General features: G+C 44.1%; 1 protein-coding gene across 8 annotated transcripts in view; it reads right to left on the minus strand.

Moving 5' to 3' along the window:
- The window catches only part of IKZF2 (IKAROS family zinc finger 2), a 65,684-nt gene that overhangs the window by 35,887 nt on the left and 10,407 nt on the right, over window positions 1–19,390 (minus strand). For all 8 annotated transcript variants that reach the window (XM_083154488.1, XM_083154486.1, XM_083154482.1 and 5 more), the window contains one exon: window positions 14,347–14,451. In XM_083154488.1, coding sequence (XP_083010614.1) covers window positions 14,347–14,451 — 105 coding nt within the window. The remainder of the gene's footprint in view (window positions 1–14,346; window positions 14,452–19,390) is intronic.

The raw sequence follows: 19,390 nt of genomic DNA on the forward strand, positions 1-19,390 counted from the left end.
TATATAAGACACTTTTATTATTATTATTAAGAATAATAATATATATATTATTATTTGCATTATATTATTATTAATAATAATAATAATAATACTTTTTTTTTGCTTTACTTCCAAATGAGGTCCATGGTCTTTTGCTACACATTTGCCATTCCAATTGGTTTTCTCAATTTCTTCATGCATGACAAGCAACCAATACAAGTGTATTGGAGACAATGGCATGTGTTTGTTGTTGCCTATAACTATAATACAAAATACAATAATACACTACTTTGTTGGAGCTACGGGGATTATTTATCAAAGTTTGGAGAGAGATAAAGTACTAATCACCGCCTGTCCTTTTTCAAACACAGCCTGTAAGGTGGCAACACGGAGCGGATTGGTTGGTTCTTGATCTCTCTTCAAGCTCTGATAAATCTGCTTTTAAAATATCAACCAATCAGTCTCTACCTGTCAAATTGTCTACCCTACTGGAACCTGCCGGGAGGCTCCCCAAATTCTTGTGGCACTCCTTGCCCCCCCTGGACAGGAGGACAAGTAGCCTGCCCACATCTGTTATGACTAAGGTCCATTATTGTCAGTTAGTTCCGAGGTTCACAGGGGCAGATTTATTAAGCTTGGAGAAGAGATAAACTGGGGATAAAGCGGAGAAAAGGTAAAAGGAGATAAAGCACCAGCCAATCAGCTGTGTTTGAAAAAGACAGTTGGGAGTTGATTGGCTGATGCATTATCTCCTTTTACTTTTTCTCCGCTTTATCTCCAGTTTATCTCTTCTCCAAGCTCAGAGCAACTAGCGGCTGCGAAATCCCTACTCTGTCAGTGCTACAATATAACTGAATCTGCCCCCTTGGGTTCAGTGTTTAGCTAGATACTGACCATTCCCCAGTGTCACACTGCGGTATGCAGTATAGTCTGTACACAGGTAGTTGTCAGATCAGAACTGTAAGGAGCATATCAGTCTCCCTGCCGTTACCACAACACAACCTTGGCCTGCAGCAAGCTGTAATGTGTCTCTTGTAAAAGCGCATTTGGCTGCAATCTGTGCATTTTTATGTGCGCTAACATCCAACAAACTTTATAATAAATAGTATGGGAATATTGCAGCCACTAAAGTAGTAGTAAAGGTTAATAATTCAGCTGGTTGTGGAGCAGAAGGGCTGATGCTCAGCTGCAGATCAGTAAACAATCGCGCGCACATGTCACCTCTCTTCTGGGAGTGATCACCACTGGGAGACACCAGAAACTCCAAGGAAGGTTTCAAAAGTTAAGGGACTAGGGGAGGGAAGGCGACAACATCGGTGTACACTCAGCAGTGTTGCTTCTAAGGGTGGATGTAATGGGTCTGTATTGGGAACACATTATCCGTAGTGTTGAAAGGGTGAAATAAACAGGTGTGGAACTTAGTCCCTGAAGTATCCCAATGCTCATCTACAAACCAGGTACTGATTCAGACCTGGGCTCTGAACACTCGCAGCACTTCCCTTTAACATACCCTGAAATGCGTTTCGCCATGGAGACATGCGTTTCACCGCAGTTTTGTTTCAAATATGGCGTGTCCTCATACGTCCGGCGCGAGATTCCTGAGTCGAGTGAGTCAATAGGTCCCTTGAACTGTACTAGTGCCGTGCGTCTGTTTGCATCTTATTCGCACTATGATAAACTAGGGCGCAACAGGGGACTCTGCCGATTCATTTGATATGAGACACATATCTGTGTGCGTCTGCGTCTGTATATGGGGCAGTATATATTCAGAGACTGAGTTGGACACAGATACACAGGTGTCCTATCAAACTATTCTTCATTATTCAATTGGACCGGGAATTTGCCGGAGCAAGCCGGCTTAACCCTAGTCCTTTCTCTGTTTAAAAGAGTCAACCCAGATCCAACGTCCCGGCATTTTTTGACCCAGATGGACCCTTTCAACTCAGGTTGAGACAAATTACCAGGTCAAAATCTCTGTGTGAAATAGAAAACTACGGTTGTTCAGTGCACACTACCATACAGCAGCCCTGCTCACTTTAATCTTGAAGTGGGAAAATCAGTAAAAGAAGGGGGAAAAATGGATTGAATTGCAAAGATACGGAACAAGTGCATGCAATTCAGCATCAGCTCATTATGTGACATCACAATAAATGATATAAGTAGCCCCTATTTATCATCGCCGGACTACCAGCAAGAAGACTGGTAAAAGAAAAAAAAAAATCATACACTACTAAATCCACCCGGATATGACCTTGGAATTGTTTGAGATGAAATGTGGAAAGACCAGAAACCTGTTCTGTGGGAAGAAAAGACAGGTGGGAGGGAATTTTTGTTAAAAAAAAATAAATAAAAAAAATAAAAAAAGCCTTTTATATGACAGGTTCTGGCCAGAAGCCAGAGTAACCTGGAGTAGCTGGGAAGGTGCGGAGGGGACTGGCGAAAGGTTTGTTAAGGAATGGGGTGGATGGGATGGGTAGTGTGATTTCAACTGTAACACAAACACAAGCGTATGATTAACCCTCGCTTCTCTGCACTGCACAAGGCTGCACAATACAGGACTTATCAGCCAATAAAACAGCCTGGACGTTCCCGGGCTATACTGACATATACGGTGCTGCGCTGTGAAAGGTAAATTGCAGAATCACAGCAGCACATGACTGCCAGTAACGAGCAGGTTAGACTGAGCCGTGTCTGGTCTCCTCTAATGACCTATGAATGTCTGAGTGCACATTACTAGATAGGACTGCAGCAAAAACGTCGGCTTGCCAGCTGCCCTAGCCACGGCTATGGGCCATAGGGTTAACACTATGACGGTCGACATGCATACGGTCGACCGGTAAAGGTCGACACATGAAATACGTCAACATGGTTACGGTGGACAGGGTCGGAAGGTCGACAAAAGCATTAGGTTGACAATGGGAATGTCGACGGTCAAAATGTCGACATGCTTTTTTTTTTGTGAATTTCGACGAAGTCGGCATGGACATGGTATCAGTGTACCGTGTCCCCTCGCATTGCTCGCTGCGCTTGGCACCCTGTTATATTGTCCCCCCAGGCCCTAGTGGATGGTAGGGTATGACATACCGCCTGTCGGCACATGTCGGCTAAAATAAAACGTGAAGAACTCATGTGGACTTTTTGACTGTTGACGTAATGCTTGTAATAGTGGTATGTTGGTCTGCCTGTGTGGGCATGCATGGACTGGCAGGAAGGCAAGAGAGGGGTTAAAAAGCAACAGAGGCTTAGATTGCACATTCACACAGTCCTAGTATACATTGGTCAACTCATACGCTGGGTACACACTGGGTCAGATGTACTAAGCCCCAGAAAGTGATCAAGTGGCAAGTGATAAAGAACCAGCCAATCAGTTCATAACTAGCACGCTACAGGACGTGTTTGAAAAATGACAGTTAGAAGCTGGTCAGTTGGTGCTTCATCACTCTCCACTTTATCACTTTTCACGGGTTAGTACCTCTGACTAGGGATGGCCATCGACCATCGATGATTCAAAATCATTGATGGTTCATGGCCGATGTTGAATACTTTTGCCATCGATGGGGGAGAACCATCAATTGCTTTTTTTTTTTAAGTGTCGGGACACGGAGCATAGCTCCGCCCCCCCGACACCCACGAAGCCCCGTCCCCTGTGTTTTGATTGCCCCACAGGCCAAGCAATCAAATACAATGGATGACCATCGATATGTAAAAATATCAATGGTCATCCATTGCATAGTTATGCACTATCGATGGGCAGTTGCAGAATTGCCATCGATGGCAACCATTGATGGCAATGGCAACGATAGCAATCCCTACATCTGACCCACTGAGCGATATGCCATCCAGTTGAGCGGATTTGACCCAGCTATACAGGTAAATGTCTATTGCCACTGTGGCGTATAAGATGAAAAAGAAAAATCCATAGCAACCCCGAAGTCACGAAAATACAAAGACACCCCCCATTGTGCAGATATAGGCTACTGGGGGAATACCCACAATGCAGTTTATAAGGCTCCTGGTCTGCACTAAATAAAGAATAGATCCATAAGAAATCCCATCATGCAGAATCTGGACCACAAATAAGCATGTATGACATCGCTGCATCCAGTCAATAACGTCAAAGATTAGTTGCAGAAACATTGAAAGGAATTAGCAGATGCACCAGAACAATACTCCAAAACAATGAGTTAGATATTCATTGTGTTCCACGCTGCCTTCTCGTTCCCCCAGCAACAACGAACAACGTGGGGGGCATTGTTCTTTGCAAACAATACTGGCCAACCTTTACGGGTGCAGCTAACGAAAATAATGGCTTCTAGTAATAGGAGAGATGAGGCTTTTGGGGAAGCCTGGAGGCCACTAATTGCCATTACCAGGACGTGGAGAAATCTCAATTAGAAATTAGAATGCTAGATCAGTAGTAAAAGGAACCCGGGTCACCTCGGGTGTGGATCAAAGGGTGGACAGTGTCAATGCCAAAAGGTTGGTGCCTTGCTCCGCGCTACAGCTGCACTAGCCCAGCGCACTTTGCCGTTCACAATCATAGACCACATGGATCATAACACATAAAAAATTCCAACAGAACAAAAAAAATTTGAAAACCTCCTGTCAACCTTTTCATGTGTTCACAATTGCCACGGTAACCTTTTGGCTTGTGCCAATCTTTTGTCAATGACGACCAAGTGCAAGTTAATCTCATTAGTCAACCTATCAACCGGATACCGGTCACCTCAGTGTCTGCCTGATGCTCCGCCCACCCTCCACCCTCCGTTTCACCGCTACTGCTAGGTATATCTCATCTCAGTAGCTGTGGGCCGGCAGCACAGTCCAAAATTCAAATAGGGGAGCCACTCCAACTGTCAGTGAGTCAGTTTGGAACGGCAGTTGGTGGCAGTGGGTGTGGCTCCCCTATTTGAATTATGAACTGTGTTCCAGCCCCCACCCCTGGAGCCACCACTGCTTATGAGTAAACTGGGTTCTAAATAAATCTTCGGAGGTTAAGCGCGGTTGTGTGTTAGGGAATTTAGACTGCAAGCTCCAATGGTGCAGGGACCGATGTGATTGACGAATATCATTTGTACAGCACTGAGCAAATTGCTGGCACTTTATAAACAAGAAGAATAGTTATGTTGACAGTAGCGATTTGAGAGACCGCCTGCAACACGGTTCATTTTGCCTTTGCGTTCAATGAATATTTTTTTTTATTTCAGTAAAAAAATATTCAGTCAATAAACTGAGTGAGCCTCAAAATTCCAGTGTGTGGCTGCACCTTAGCTGCTATCTTGCAGATCTCGCCTGAGCTGTCCATCAATGCGTATAAATGTTTTAAGGGAGTGGGAGAAGTTGTGTTTCCCAGACTCCTGGCAAGAGTGTCAGCTTTCCTCTCCTTAGCATCTCAGTTTCTGCCTTCGGCACCCCGAGACTTCTTCTCCACACTGCCACACCCAGCGACAATTGGAGAAAGGGGCAAACCACCTCTGCAGGTCAAGAAGAGTGAAAGAGGGACACCTGATAAGGTTCTCACTGCTAGCACCTCGCTCAATGAACCCCTTTATAGAAAACTGAAATAGGACGCACCAAGAAATGAGGGTTGCATCTGCAGAATTATGACACACAGGACAAACCATCCAAAAAATGCCTTTAAAATGTACAGATTATCCAAATTAAAACAATAGGTTGATAGGACAAGCCGATAAAGACTGCACTGCTGTCAGATGCTCCAGCACTTAACGAAAGCCATTTACTTCTGCTTCAGACTGGTCAGAATTCTATTAGGTTTTATTTGATCACCGACAAAGATCCAAATATCTGTACATTATATTCTGTCGGCAGTTACCTGGAAAGACAGATGTGCCGGGCTAGACAGATCGATGGTTTACAAGGAGTCATTAGAATTGCAAAACAGAACTAGGAACGTCAACCGTAAAGGACTGATTAGCTGGAGGGGGTTGGAGGAAAAATACCTCAAATAGGGTGGAATTTGACATGGGTTGTTTAGACGGTAAATCATAACTGGATCTTCCTGATTCCCTTCCCACCACCCGAAACCCCAACCTTTGTCCCAGCGAAGACTCGCGTATATGGCAACTGTATAAGGTGATAGGTAGCGGCCAACTGAATTACTCTTTCCAGTGTGCGTCTAGCGTATGCAAAACACTGAAGTCTTGTGACAACACTATGATTAGGATATCGGTAGCAGATTTATTCCAGACTACTGATGGTTTAATACAAAGGGCCTGATTCAGACCTGACCATTAAGCTGCAAATCGTCAGAGCCCAGGTAAACTCTGTCAGAATCGATCCCTGCCCCTGCAGCAATTGGCGCAGTGAGCACAGCAGTTCATCTTTAGACCGACTACTGTGCTAAATTATGCTAATGAGGTAGGAGGAGTCTTATGTTAATAAGATACCTCCTGCATGAACTTTGACCATGACTAGACTGCTCGGGCTTCTGGGGCTGGTAAATCTATGATGGAAGATGCAGGCACTACCCTCAGCACTGGTGATGTCACAATTTTCACAATGGTGCCTAGCACCTACTCGGACTGCGGCTTGGGGAGGACTGCGCCTGACGACTCAGGAACTCATTCAGCATGTGCTGAAAGGCTGAAAATATTTACGATACCCCACAGTCCACATCATTGACCAATTGGATTATGCCAAAAGTATAGTAATAAGAAGAAAAAGACGGCAAGACAGGTGGAATTTGATTACTCCTTAATCAGGCATTAGTAACCCACAGAGCATAAAGTGATAAAACTTTAACACAACAGTAGCGCTGACAAACCATCGCCAGACTCATGTACACAGATGGACGGACATCAGGCAGATGTTCAGCGTAATACTTATACCCAATACGAGAATTTGTAATAGGAATTTGCAGAGTTAGATCGTCCAACTTCAAATGATATTTGCAGCCAATATATCGATGGTGCAAATGCCGCCGCTCACAAAATCATTTACCGACACAGCAGCAATCCCGACGCGCTGATGATATTTGTAAAAAAAAAACGCAAAAACTCAACAGTGCACAAAACTCGACAACACACAATACCGACAGTGTATGTATACAGACAATTACAGAATACCAACTACAACAATGACTACACAATTAGAATCCCGACACATATTATACAGACATTAACGTTACCGAAACAATTGCAATCCCGTCAGGTCCCGCACGGTCTCTATATTCTGTAATTGTCGTATATATACACTGTCGGTATTATAGATAATCTAGGCTTTAATCATGTCGGCATAATAATATGTCAGTCTCCAAGGGCCGTATGTAATGCCCTGTGTGGGATGCCGACCGAACTCAGACGTTTTTATTAAAGGGGAATCATTTACGAGGCACGGTTTTTGCCTTGCAAGTGAGTGCCCCTTTAAAAGCAGCTTCCAGCAACGGGCATTACATCCGGCCCCTAATATTCATATTTCATACAGATTATGGCCCTGTCGGTACATACATTGTCTGGGTATTAATTGCAGGTATATTGGGCCCTATTCAGACCTGCTCGCTGGGCCGCAAGCATTTGAAACCCAGCGAGCAGGTAAGCGCCGCCCTGCCGAGCTCCCGCCCCAGGCCGCAGCTGACGTCAGTTCCCCCACGCCCAACGGCCGGGGAACAGCTGCATTTCCGGGGACACTCCTGGAAAATTCCAGGGTTACACCCCCCAAATACCCAGCGACTGTCAATCACCATGCGAGTGGCCAGCGAAGACTAATTTCTGCATGGTCCGTTCGCTAGACCCTGCGCATGCACACAGCGTTCCGTGTGCATACACGGCCTTTCGATAGTCTGCAGCGCAGTATTTTTTTAAACATCGGTAAAATCAACATGTTTAGTATTTATACTGCCGGTATATTATATGTATCCCATGCATATATTAGGAAATGATATACACTGTACAGTATATCGACTATAATTATACTTTATTACTGTGGCAAATTCCCTGGGACGGTAAAAAATACCCGTTACCATTAACAAGCTAAACTCCGCCCACAATCCTACACGCCGCCTTTGAAACATGGGGAGACATGTAATAAAAAGTAAAAAAACCATCATAAAATTGTATGCAAATTGTACTTGGCAGCGAATGCGACGTTTACCGGGGTTCACAGCAACATACAGTACTGTACGTAGTAATTAGACACATTCCAGCTACATCTTCTGCGTACACTGTACTGTACCTCTGGGCAAGTTTAACATGAGTCATTCAAAAAGGGATTTTGGATTCTTACTGCTCCTCACTATCGAATGATTTCTCCTGCCTTCGCTAAGAAATGTCAGCCCGGATTAACTATTCTAGCGCCCCCTCCCCCCCTCCTGGAGCGAACGGCATGGCGAGTGTGAAAGTTTGCAGCCCCCCCCATCAACCGCATCAATATGGTCATCCTGTAGCATTTGGGGACCACAACCAGCACCCTCCTTCAAAAATAAAAAGGGTGTGTCAACCCCGTTTTGTAATCGCGATTGCAAGCTCTTCAGACCATATACAGTACTCCACCCAAATTGGATCCTTCATCGGGGCACTTTAGGCATTAATATATGTTCAGTGTGGACCCTAGCTACTCGCTATTGAGAATCTGTCAGCAACATGCGCATCTGACCACCGGACTCACATACTGCTGCATTCAGCGCCACGCTCCTGAGTTTTCCTGCAATACCGTGATATATGGAGGAAACCTTTGCCTTAGTTTGCACAGAGACTAACTCCTGAGAAGTGTTTGCCTGTGTCTTATGTATATAAAACATGCGGCTCCTCGGGATCATTGCTCTCGTCCCCTCAAACAACTTGTTTTTCAACTTGTCATTGTCACAGGCTGACGCTGAGAAAATGCAGCTAGGTAGGGTTGTTTCTAAAGCAGACGCTGTATCCCGTCTGCCCAGCTATTGTCTATGGATTTGTCAGAGAATGAAGTCTGCAGGAAGGAGAACAGGGCCTGGATACCACAAACACACAGAGACACAGCGCGGGGCAAAGGAGGAGAATGAAAGACTTCCGCCAACTTAACGACAAAGATATAAACTGGAGTCTTCTCCAGCGCAGCCACCAAGGTGACCTCGGAACCAAGCGGTTTATGAATCAGTCTCTCCGGTGACCACTAAAAGCTCTTCCACACAGTAACATCCAATCGCAGCCTTGGGGGATTCTCATGTGGACGCTCGGGAGGAAGTGGCTGGACAGCTGACATCTGCCCCCCCCCCCCCCCCTGACGTCATGTCCGCCCCCAAGCAAGTATCGCCATGCCATCTTCTACAGGGGAAAGGCCAGTGTTTTTATGGGCCCTTCCTCCCCACAGCGAAAGCCATTCACTGCTGGGGTTGACACATGTGCAGAAATTCTCATGCGCAAACCCCGACCGTTGGGCCTGGGTCTGAATTCGGATGACAATGAGTGATACTGAATCGGCCCCTTTGTATGCAGATAGAGATGTTTTCACACACTGGATATAGGCATGTTGCATATCATTTTAATCAGCAGAAGATGCTTGTGAGTCCTATTCGCTCCGGTTTATCAGGAGGTATTTAATAGAAAAAGTGGCAAAACAGAACCCCCAGCGCTACCTATCACCAATAGAAGGATCTACTACCACTAGAAGGGCTGATCAATGAAAAAGGAGGCCCCTGTACACCATAGGGGCAATTACAGTATAGTGATTACTGCCACTGAATACAAGGATGGTCAACCAAAATCTTTTTTATACAGAACCCATTACATTTTGGGGCCGAACATGTTTGTTTGTTTTTACATAGAAAATATAAACAAAAATGACACAACCTAGTGCTGAATACAACCAGTGCAAGCGCTCCGGTACAGGGGAGGCCAAACCGGTACTCGAGATCTACCAACAGGTCATGTTTTCCAGGCCACCTAGCTGATGCCCGTGTGCAGTCATTACTAACTGTCACATTTTCAAATGTGCTACATTCTTTCCTAAACAACATATTCCACAGATGGTCTGGAAAACATGACCTGTTGGTAGATCTCGAGGACCGGTTTGGCCAGCCCTGCTCTAGAACAACAAGAAAAGAAAACCTGGACAGCATTATATAGACAGAAGATAGAAGTTTAGTTACTAGGCTTATTATTATTATTATTTTTATTACACGGCATGGATACAATATTTAGTGCAATAGGTCAAATATGTGATGGTCACATGACCAGGGCACCTTCAAATCTACACGTTGGCCACACACGGCCCTTAGGCTACTGTCACCCCCCCCCCCCCCCCATAAATATGATTTAACCAACAAGTAACTTCAGTATGTGTTTTAAGTATCCGAAGTGAAGCAACGCAAGTGCCACAAATCCCTTAAAGTCATTTAATAAACTTTCATCCGTTTACAGTGATCCCATGAAAACGATGTGACGTGCATTCTTTTGTAACCAGCGATAGGTAACAGCTTGTAAAATGGTAAATCCCTTCATAAAACTGTCACTTGGTGGATAGCGTTAATTTGACTGACATAAAAATCTACCAGCATGCCAGCAATGTGCAGCAGCAGCAGCATCTGTGTCCTGTTATCTAACGCTTGGATCCCTGGAGAAACTAACACCGCTGTTTCAGGAGACGAGGTGTACGGTTCTCTGGAGACAGGTATATAATTGACCAGGTTTGCTGAGGCAGAGGTTACCCTCAGATGCATTCAAGGCATAGTTCGATGGCGCAGCCTTTATGGAACGTTCTAACGCCTTGATATATTGACATGTGCCGTGAAGAATTAGCCATTACTGCAGACTCTCTCATCTTGCACAACTATGTAAATGACCGCGGCAATGCTGACCCCAGCGAGACCGTTACTCACTTTTGTGGCGCGTTTTATCGGACAGCCCTGGAACATTAGTCTTTTCTGTAGGAGCTGGAGAGGCCTCATTAGAATTTTCAGAAATTGAAAGCGTGTAAAACTGTAAAATTTAATGCTTCCTGCAAAGTGGAGCCATCAATACCGTGGGTCCGTCGCAGTAAAAATAATTACCCAGCACACTTTTCATTTAAGTATTGAAGGCACATGGAAATAATTATCTGACCGAAACCTAATGGAGCAATGGATATTTTAACTGATATTTAACACTAAATCGGAATTCATGATTATTTAATGCACTGATTGTTACGTATGCTGAAGTCACTTGAAAGAATGTGGAATATATAACCACTTTGGGGTTCTCCGTTCGACGTTTCTTCAGTCGCTTAGACTTTTATCAAGAACTTTGGGCATACACGTGTATGCCCAAAGTTCTTGATAAAAGTCTAAGGGGGGTATTCAATCTTCGGGTCACGGCAGACGAGCTTGCTCGCCCGCCGTGACCCAGTCCCGTTCTCGGTCAGCTCGACCGAGAATATGCAGACGGGATTCAATGTCCCGCCTGCAGCGGGACGAGAAGGGGGCGTGGCCGCGAGTTGCGGCCGGGAAGTGACGAGATGCAGCCGGCAGCTCGTCACTTCCCGGCTGTTCTCGGCAGAACGAGCCCGACAGCTAGAGATGTCGGGTTCGTTCTGCCAGGAAACCCTGTTCAATGCTGTCGGGGAAGACAGCATTGAATAGGGCCCGTCGAGCATCTCCCCCACGGGAGATGCTCGACGGCGATTGAATATCCCCCTAAGCGACTGAAACGTCGAACGGAGAACCCCAAAGTGGTCTGACTTTTTTTTCATTCTTCAAGTCCTGGTGAGTGCCGCCCTATTGCCCCATATACAGTTTGGTCTTGTACCCTGGAAGGCACCCAGGCAAGTATTATCTCCTTTGAAAGGTGGAGTGCCAGCCTGCTGAGATTATATATATATATATATATATATATATATATATATATATATATATGCGCTATATAAGTGTGTGTGTGAAAAGTTGCAAAAAAACATACTCCAGAGTCACCCAGAGCTCACGCCGTATTTTGTATAACGGGACACATATCCCATTGGAGGATCAATGTAAGTGGACACATTTGACTGTCCGGAGTATCAGAGCGTCCTCTGCTTCCACTGTAAGAATTGGGGTTCCCATAGAGAGAAACACGTATCACCTTCCATGACCTTAAAAATAATTTCACCATGGCCGAGGCTTATTTTCTGGGGCAAACAGCCTTACACATTAAGGGCCAGATTCTGCCCCGTTACAATGATGGGGGGGGGGGGATGCGCACGTGAGTTACAAGTGCAGATGCCTTCGGCGAGTATCACACTCTGTGGCATTTGCACGGGTAGGGAGGGGGATGGGCAGGGTTTTAGGAGCATATGCATGAAAACGATGGGGGTTCACCTGGGAGCGCAGGCGTGCTGATCCTTACCCGGGACGGGCGGCTGGCGTCAGCGCCCAATCCGTCTTCAGCGAACTCCGATGGAAATAAGCCAGTTCTGATTGATCTTTATTACCGAAGGGGAGAAAAATCATTTCATAGTCAGCGACCATCGAATGAGTTCTCTCCCTGCGGCCCGCATGTGAGGGGAGGTGTTCCAGTACACATCCCCTTGCATGCTTGTGAGGGGGTTTGGACAGCACTTTCCCGCTCAATAAGCAGCGAGCGGATCTGAATCAGGCCCTAAGTTAAACGATCGTTAACCTGCAGAGTTGCAGATGGGTGCGAGTAGATAGCCGCCGCCCACACAGAGAGAAGACCCGCCCCTTGTGAAATTTGCATTTGAATCACGATTGGAAGCCAACCGCCATCCACTCGCGGACCCATGCGCAATTCACGAACCACCGGTCTGTGCAGATGTGAGTAGCTCTGATCCTTCCCATAATCTGCGACAGAGACGGGCTGAACGAGGCCGGCGCTGATGTCACAGACCCTTCTTTAAAATGGGCGCACCCGATTTCAGTCAAATTGTGAGGGGATCACGTTTATGATCCTTTCGCTATTAGGCCTCTTTCATGCGCGATGCGTACGGTACACATGCGTAGTGTTCATTCTAGCACCCGCCAACTTTGAAACCCAATGCAGTTCCTCTTCCCTGCCTGGGGTGTCGCTGTCTGCTGTGGTGTTTCTGGCACAGGTCTGGTTTGCATATCAGTGCTGATATACAGACCACACTGTGCTAGAAGCACTACAGCAGAGAGTGACACCCCAGGCAGGGAAGAGGAACTGCATGGGGTTTTCAAAGTTGGCGGGTGTTAGATTATTTAGCGATCAACTCTGAATCAGGCCCATTGTCAGCAATTGAATACCCCCCTTCTTGTCTCTTACGGAGCATTCATGTGACTTTTTATTGATTTGCATTACTGATTACATAAATACATGACTGAAAATCAAAGAGGTAAGCAAAAAAAAAAAAAAAGCAATGTAATTAGTACAAGTTGCATGAATCGTCACGCATAAACCAATAAACAAAACGCTCTATTACCGTGCCATAAATGTGCCTTTCTTACATTACTGGAAGAGCGAAACTGCTGCTGTCTGCTTATGTAATATTGCAATACGCTTTCTAGGAATGTCATTTAAATCAGACAATTGCTCTGTCTGAGGCTAAAGAAAGATTGTAATTCATGTATTGCTAAATACTGGTTTGAATAATAATTATATGGCCAAGACGAGGCAATATGTGCATAAATTAGAAAAGCTGCCCAACATCATTTACAGCAACGGTTCCCCTTTATCCAATAAGTGACTAGTGGAAATGACCACCACCATCGGGAACAGGGACGAATTCAAACCTGTCTGTACGAACAGGTCTGTATTGGCTCCATTTGGGTGCAAGTTCTTTTTATATATTTTTTTATGTGCATGGTAAATACTGGCTGCTTCTGCATGTAGCCCACAGATGTTAGACAGAATTATTTTTACATTGCAATTTATAATTTGGGGTCGGACAATCATCCAAATCTAACTATCTGCACATTACATCTGCCCCATCTGCAGTGCAGCATGGTTTTTACCCAGTTGCCTGATTTTTTAATTTACTTACAAACACGAACTAGGACCATGGTGCAGTGTAATATACTAAAAAAAAAAACAGCTGATGCGTCTGGTTTCAACCAGGCAAAGATTTGCTGGGTGAAACATTGTACCCCCTTTAACCCCCTTAGGATTAGAATTTCAAAAAAATCCTGCTAAGTGGGTAGCTGCAATAAACTGTCACAGTTTCCAGATGACCCAGCAGATCACATGATCCAGGTCCCCAAGCAGGTGCACCGGAAGAACTCACCAACTGTCACATTTTCCAGACCACCCAGCAGATCACATGATCCAAGTCCCCAAGCAGGTGCACCGGAAGAACTCACCAACCACCATTTTCCAGAGCACAATGGTGATGCATTGTAAATGGAAGGCGGATGCTTTGCCACATAACACCAAAATGTAGAAACCATCAGTCATAAAAGTCATCCTACTGCTAATAATACATATTTATAGATACTGAAGGGTGACTTACTGCTTGCCATGTGGTTAGGAGAGGAATGCTGTCCATTGGGGGCGCAGGAGGTCAGGTCTATGGCCATGTTTGAGTGCTCCCTCTCGGGCACAAGCTCATTATCACCTGGTAAAAATAAAGAACAGACCTGTTAGGAGTCTTCTGCCTGTAGGGCGAGACCTTCGCCGACCCTAGGAATGCAAAATCCAAGAGGCTACAATTTTTTTGTCAGCTCAGGAAGAAATCTTAATGCGATGTTTGTGTAAAAGAATATTGTAGAGAACCTTTTTATCTTTGTTTGCATGGTAGTTTTGTTTTCTAAGTACATTTCTTTTGGAGGCATTAAGGGGGTGATTCGGGGTTCGCCCACAAAGCACATTCGGTTTGCTAAAAACCATGCTGCACTGCAGGTGGGGCAGGTGAAGCATGTGCAGAGAGAGTTAGATTTGGTTGGTTTTTTTTGTTTCTGTGCAGGGTAAATACTGGCTGCTTTATTCTTACACTGCAATATAGATATCAGTTTGAAGTCCACCCAAATATAACTCTCTCTGCACATGTTACATCTGCCCCACCTGCAGTGCAGCATTTTTTTGTCCATTAGCAAACCAAATATGCTTTGCGGGTGAATCCGAATCCCCCCCTAAGACTTTGAAAGCTAGCTCCCAGCACTAGTAGACGATGGGTACAACTTGTATAAATAAGATGGTGCTTAGAGATAGTGTTGTCTGCTCGGGAAGGGACAAGGGAGTAACTATGTGTAATCTATTGTAAAGGCTCATTCCACAAAAGTAGTATTTCGGCAATTTAACTGCACTTACGCGTTTTACAGAGAAATATCGATCCCGGTGCATGATCTCATAGCTGGATTTCTAGCATTAAGCTGCGCAGTGCTATAATAGGTGCTGTCTGCACAATGCAGATAGTTAGGCGTTGGAAACAATGTGACCACTTATAGTACTTGCCTGGTACAAATCAATACAGCCGTATAATCCTCTACCAGGGCTACAGACTGCAACATGCATACGCGTGATCCTGTTCTGCCTGGCTACTGTCCCCTTCTGGGCATCTGGTATGTGGGCTTATATATATATAAACACTTCACATGACACCTACGGTGTGCATCTTCCTTTGAATTCCCTTTAACCCCCCCACCTTGTGGATGTCTGCGATATTCAGTGCTTTGTTATGGTTCAAATAATAAAATAAGATTTGGTGATTTGTGTCTGAAACTCGCCCAAGTTGGGTGAATCTGATGAGAAATGCCAGCAAAAAGGGTGTCATTTGTTTTATATAGCACTTTCTAACTTTATAGCAAGTATTCATGCAATAAACATTTGTAGCACCGATGGAATTACCCCGAAGTCACTGATGGCTTGATTGGAATGCTCCAAAAGATAGAGGGAATTCCCACACACCCTTGGAAGAAGGCGATTATGTCTCAGCATGACATAGATGCATACTGTATGAGGTTTAACAAAGATTTTCCTATTTCAGTATGCGTTTATATGTTTGTCTATAAATGTTTAGATAAATGTTTTTGTTTTTCTATTCTTGCATCATAGACATCAGTCATTGTCAGTCTGTGCTTACGAACAGTCCTCAAGTCACTGAATTCACTACAGCTCGCAGTTCAAAACTTAAATAAAAAATCGACCAAAGGTTTAGAGCAGGTGTACAACTAATGGCTGGATAAGGTCTGAGAAGGTACGGATGTGCATCAGATCTAGGAAAACCAATTAAGTCGCACTTAAAGTCGATACGGCTAAATCTTGTGCCTGTGCTATTTCCTCTGCGATAAGGACGGCTGCATCCTACAAAAATGATGGATAGATTTTGAGTCCCTAGAAGCCGGCTACACAAAAGTGATCGGGCAGCCCAAGGCTGAGCCAATCCTGACACATAGGGAGGTATTCAATACTCGTCTATTCAATGCTGTCGTTAACAATGGCTACCAGATTTGACTTATCTGTTTTGTCAGAACTAGCCGCGTGTTGTCCAATCCACAGACTTACCGACACTCGACAGCCGGAACATTGAATTCCGACTGTCTATGTGCTGTCAGACCGGACTGAAATGACCCAGAATTCCGACCGTCGGGATGTTCCGACAGTCGGAATCTCATATTGAATACCGCCCATAGTGGGAATACCCCCCCCCCCCCATAGTGGGAAATGTAATAAAGCTTCTAAAACTGGAAAGAGGCAATGCTGTCCGCAGCAACCAATCAAATTATGTCTATCATTTTTTAGGACGCAACAGAGAAATGATAGACAGAAACTGGTGGGTTGCTAGAAACTTTATTAAATTTACCCCAAGAACCCTGGTTTACGTGGCCGATGTCCACATCTATCCTAGACTATACTAGTTTCACGATACTTGGAATGTGAAGCTCAGCAATCTCATCTCAGGCACGGATGTCCCTAGCGCCTTCCTGAACTAACTCCTGAGGAATATCAGATCGTTGCAACAGAATCCCTCGTCTCTTCTTCACAGAATGTTTTCTCCCAGAGTCTTAACATGTCCTTTCCTGTGGATGCGATTCCCAGCTAGAAGGGCATTCCATTGCTTCGGGATTTTTATGACTTCTCTCAGCTAAGAATTATTATCGGCTAGAACCTTTAAAGCAACCATTTTTTAAAAGTAGAAACAAACAAATTCTTTGGGTGACTCACCAATAGTGATTTCAATGAATCCAATAAAACATCTCATTTTTTTTTTTAATTTTATTTTAATCTACATTAAGCATTACTGTCTCACAAGCGCTGAGGTCCTGGGTTCGATTCACACCATGGCCCTAACTGTGTGGAGTTTGTATGTTCTCTCCGTGCATGTGTGGGTTTCCAGCGGGTACTCCGGTTTCCTTCCACAATCCAAAAATATACTGGTAGGCTAATTGGCTCCCACAAAAAGTAACAGTATAATGTGTGTGCGTGTACATGTGGTGGGAAACATAGATTGTAAGCTCCACTGGGGCAGGAACTGATGTGAATGTTCAAATATTATCTGTACAACACTGCGGAATATTTGACCACTCACATCAGTCCCTGCCCCAGTGGAGCTTACAATCTATATTTCCTACCACATGTACATGTGCACAGACATTCTAGGGTTAATATATATATTAATGTTAGTAATAATAATAAATGCAGCCTAACCGGAGGACTGAGATGAGCCAGCCAAGAGCCAGGGTGCTGTGCCTCCTAAACAAGGGTATCTTATGGGTGGTCTACCTAGTTATCACTTCTCTGACGTCTGATAGACTCCAACCAGACTACTCTCATCTTTTATATATTTATTTTATTAACAGAATAAACTCTGGATCTACATAACCTGTAAGTGTAACCACCTTGGAACTGGTCAGCAATGCTTGTAAAGTGCCTATTCACTACCGTATACACACATGCGATTTTTTGCAATGCACTGTGCGATCTGCCAGTTTATTTAGCCCAGCCCTCATTCCATCGCCCAATTTCAGGTCGCTAGGTGCATGCCATTTCTCGCACGATTGTATGCACATCGAATGCTTAAAAAAAAAAAACTTGAGATGCGATTGATCGCACATGGAGCTTCAAGGGAAATCGCAGTGTCGTTAACAAATCGCACAAGTGTATGAGCACCATTACTTTCTTGATTGTATTTAGATTAGTGCAGTTTTGTGCGTATAGGTATTTCGGACGTTTCACCCATGTTCAGTGTTATGCGCCTTTATAACGATAATCTAGAACAGTATAAAAGAGCAGGTGCTGAGCACAGTAGTGGTAATGGTCATTAACTGGGAAGGAGAGGGTTCCCTAATTATATAGTTACATAACTGGTGACTCCACCAGTGGCTGCAAGTGTTTGTCTATCATACAATAGTGTGTAATACAGTATAATAGTATGCCCTTCTAATGTAGGAAAAGTGTGAACATTGCAAGTCATCTAGGACTTCACTGGCCTTATATATGCCTGTATGATGTCACAATCGCTGTACGCTGTTATAATACCATAGTGCATTCAGCCTTTAACATGTGGATAACTTGAGCAGCTAAAATTGACAGTAGGTTATACAGTATCCTTTGTCTATTATATAATTCTGTAAGTTGTTCTACCTCCGTCATGCACAATGAGAGCAGGAGCATGTAATAATACTGCTCGCAGTCCCCTAGGTAACGGTTCCCACTTCTGAGGCTAAAGAATAAGGGGGCAACAGATGGGATGTAAAAAAACAACAAACCCCAGATCCTGCAAATGACCATCCCAAAATACTATATTATATCACACAATAAATATACTTAGCAGGGACAATTATTAAGTTGACATCTTTGGAACTTGTTTCCAAAAAATATGCAAACTATCATTAGGAAAGTGTATACAGGGCAAGTGTATACAGTCAACTGGTTCCAGATCAGATCACAGGGCCTATGTAATAGGTTCCGGAGGTGCTGGATGTTGCCTATCTCAGAAGTTTTTTAAACCGGCAATCATTTTGCAAGGCAAAATAAGGTTTTTCTGATGGTTAGTGACATCCAATGGACACAAAGTTCCACCTGTCCAGTGTTAGAATGCCACATAGGCGTTTATTTTAATACAAATCCTAATACAATAAACACTATAAACCAAAAACATATTGTTAAACATGATAAATTGCACCTCTTTGTGACCTGGATTGTAATTTTGTTGTTCTTTTACAATGACAAATATTTTCTTATCTCATTTTATTGTGGTTTTCTTAAATGTAACATTTGAAACTCGAACACAAAACAGTCGCAACACAAAACAATGTTTTAACAAATTTTTTTAGAAAAGCAGAAAAGTCAAAAGTCCTAGACCAGCAGAGAGAATGAGTGTCACATATCAGGCAGGCGATGCGGTGCCTAAAGATGGGCTATTAGTACTGGGAGTACCTACATTTAATTGAATAATAAGGCTGGCATTTTCGTCAAAACAAAACTTGCCAAAATATGAAATACCTGCTGCAAAAATGCATAAACAGCTTAGATCGCAAACTTGAAAAGATAACATTTAAAAAATGACTCATGTTTGTAAAATGCAGTTATGATGTTTTAGATTGAGAGATATTACA

The sequence above is a fragment of the Crinia signifera genome, chromosome 7 (genome assembly GCF_055691185.1).
Source record: "Crinia signifera chromosome 7, ASM5569118v1, whole genome shotgun sequence".
NCBI classification, from domain to species: Eukaryota; Metazoa; Chordata; class Amphibia; order Anura; family Myobatrachidae; genus Crinia; species Crinia signifera.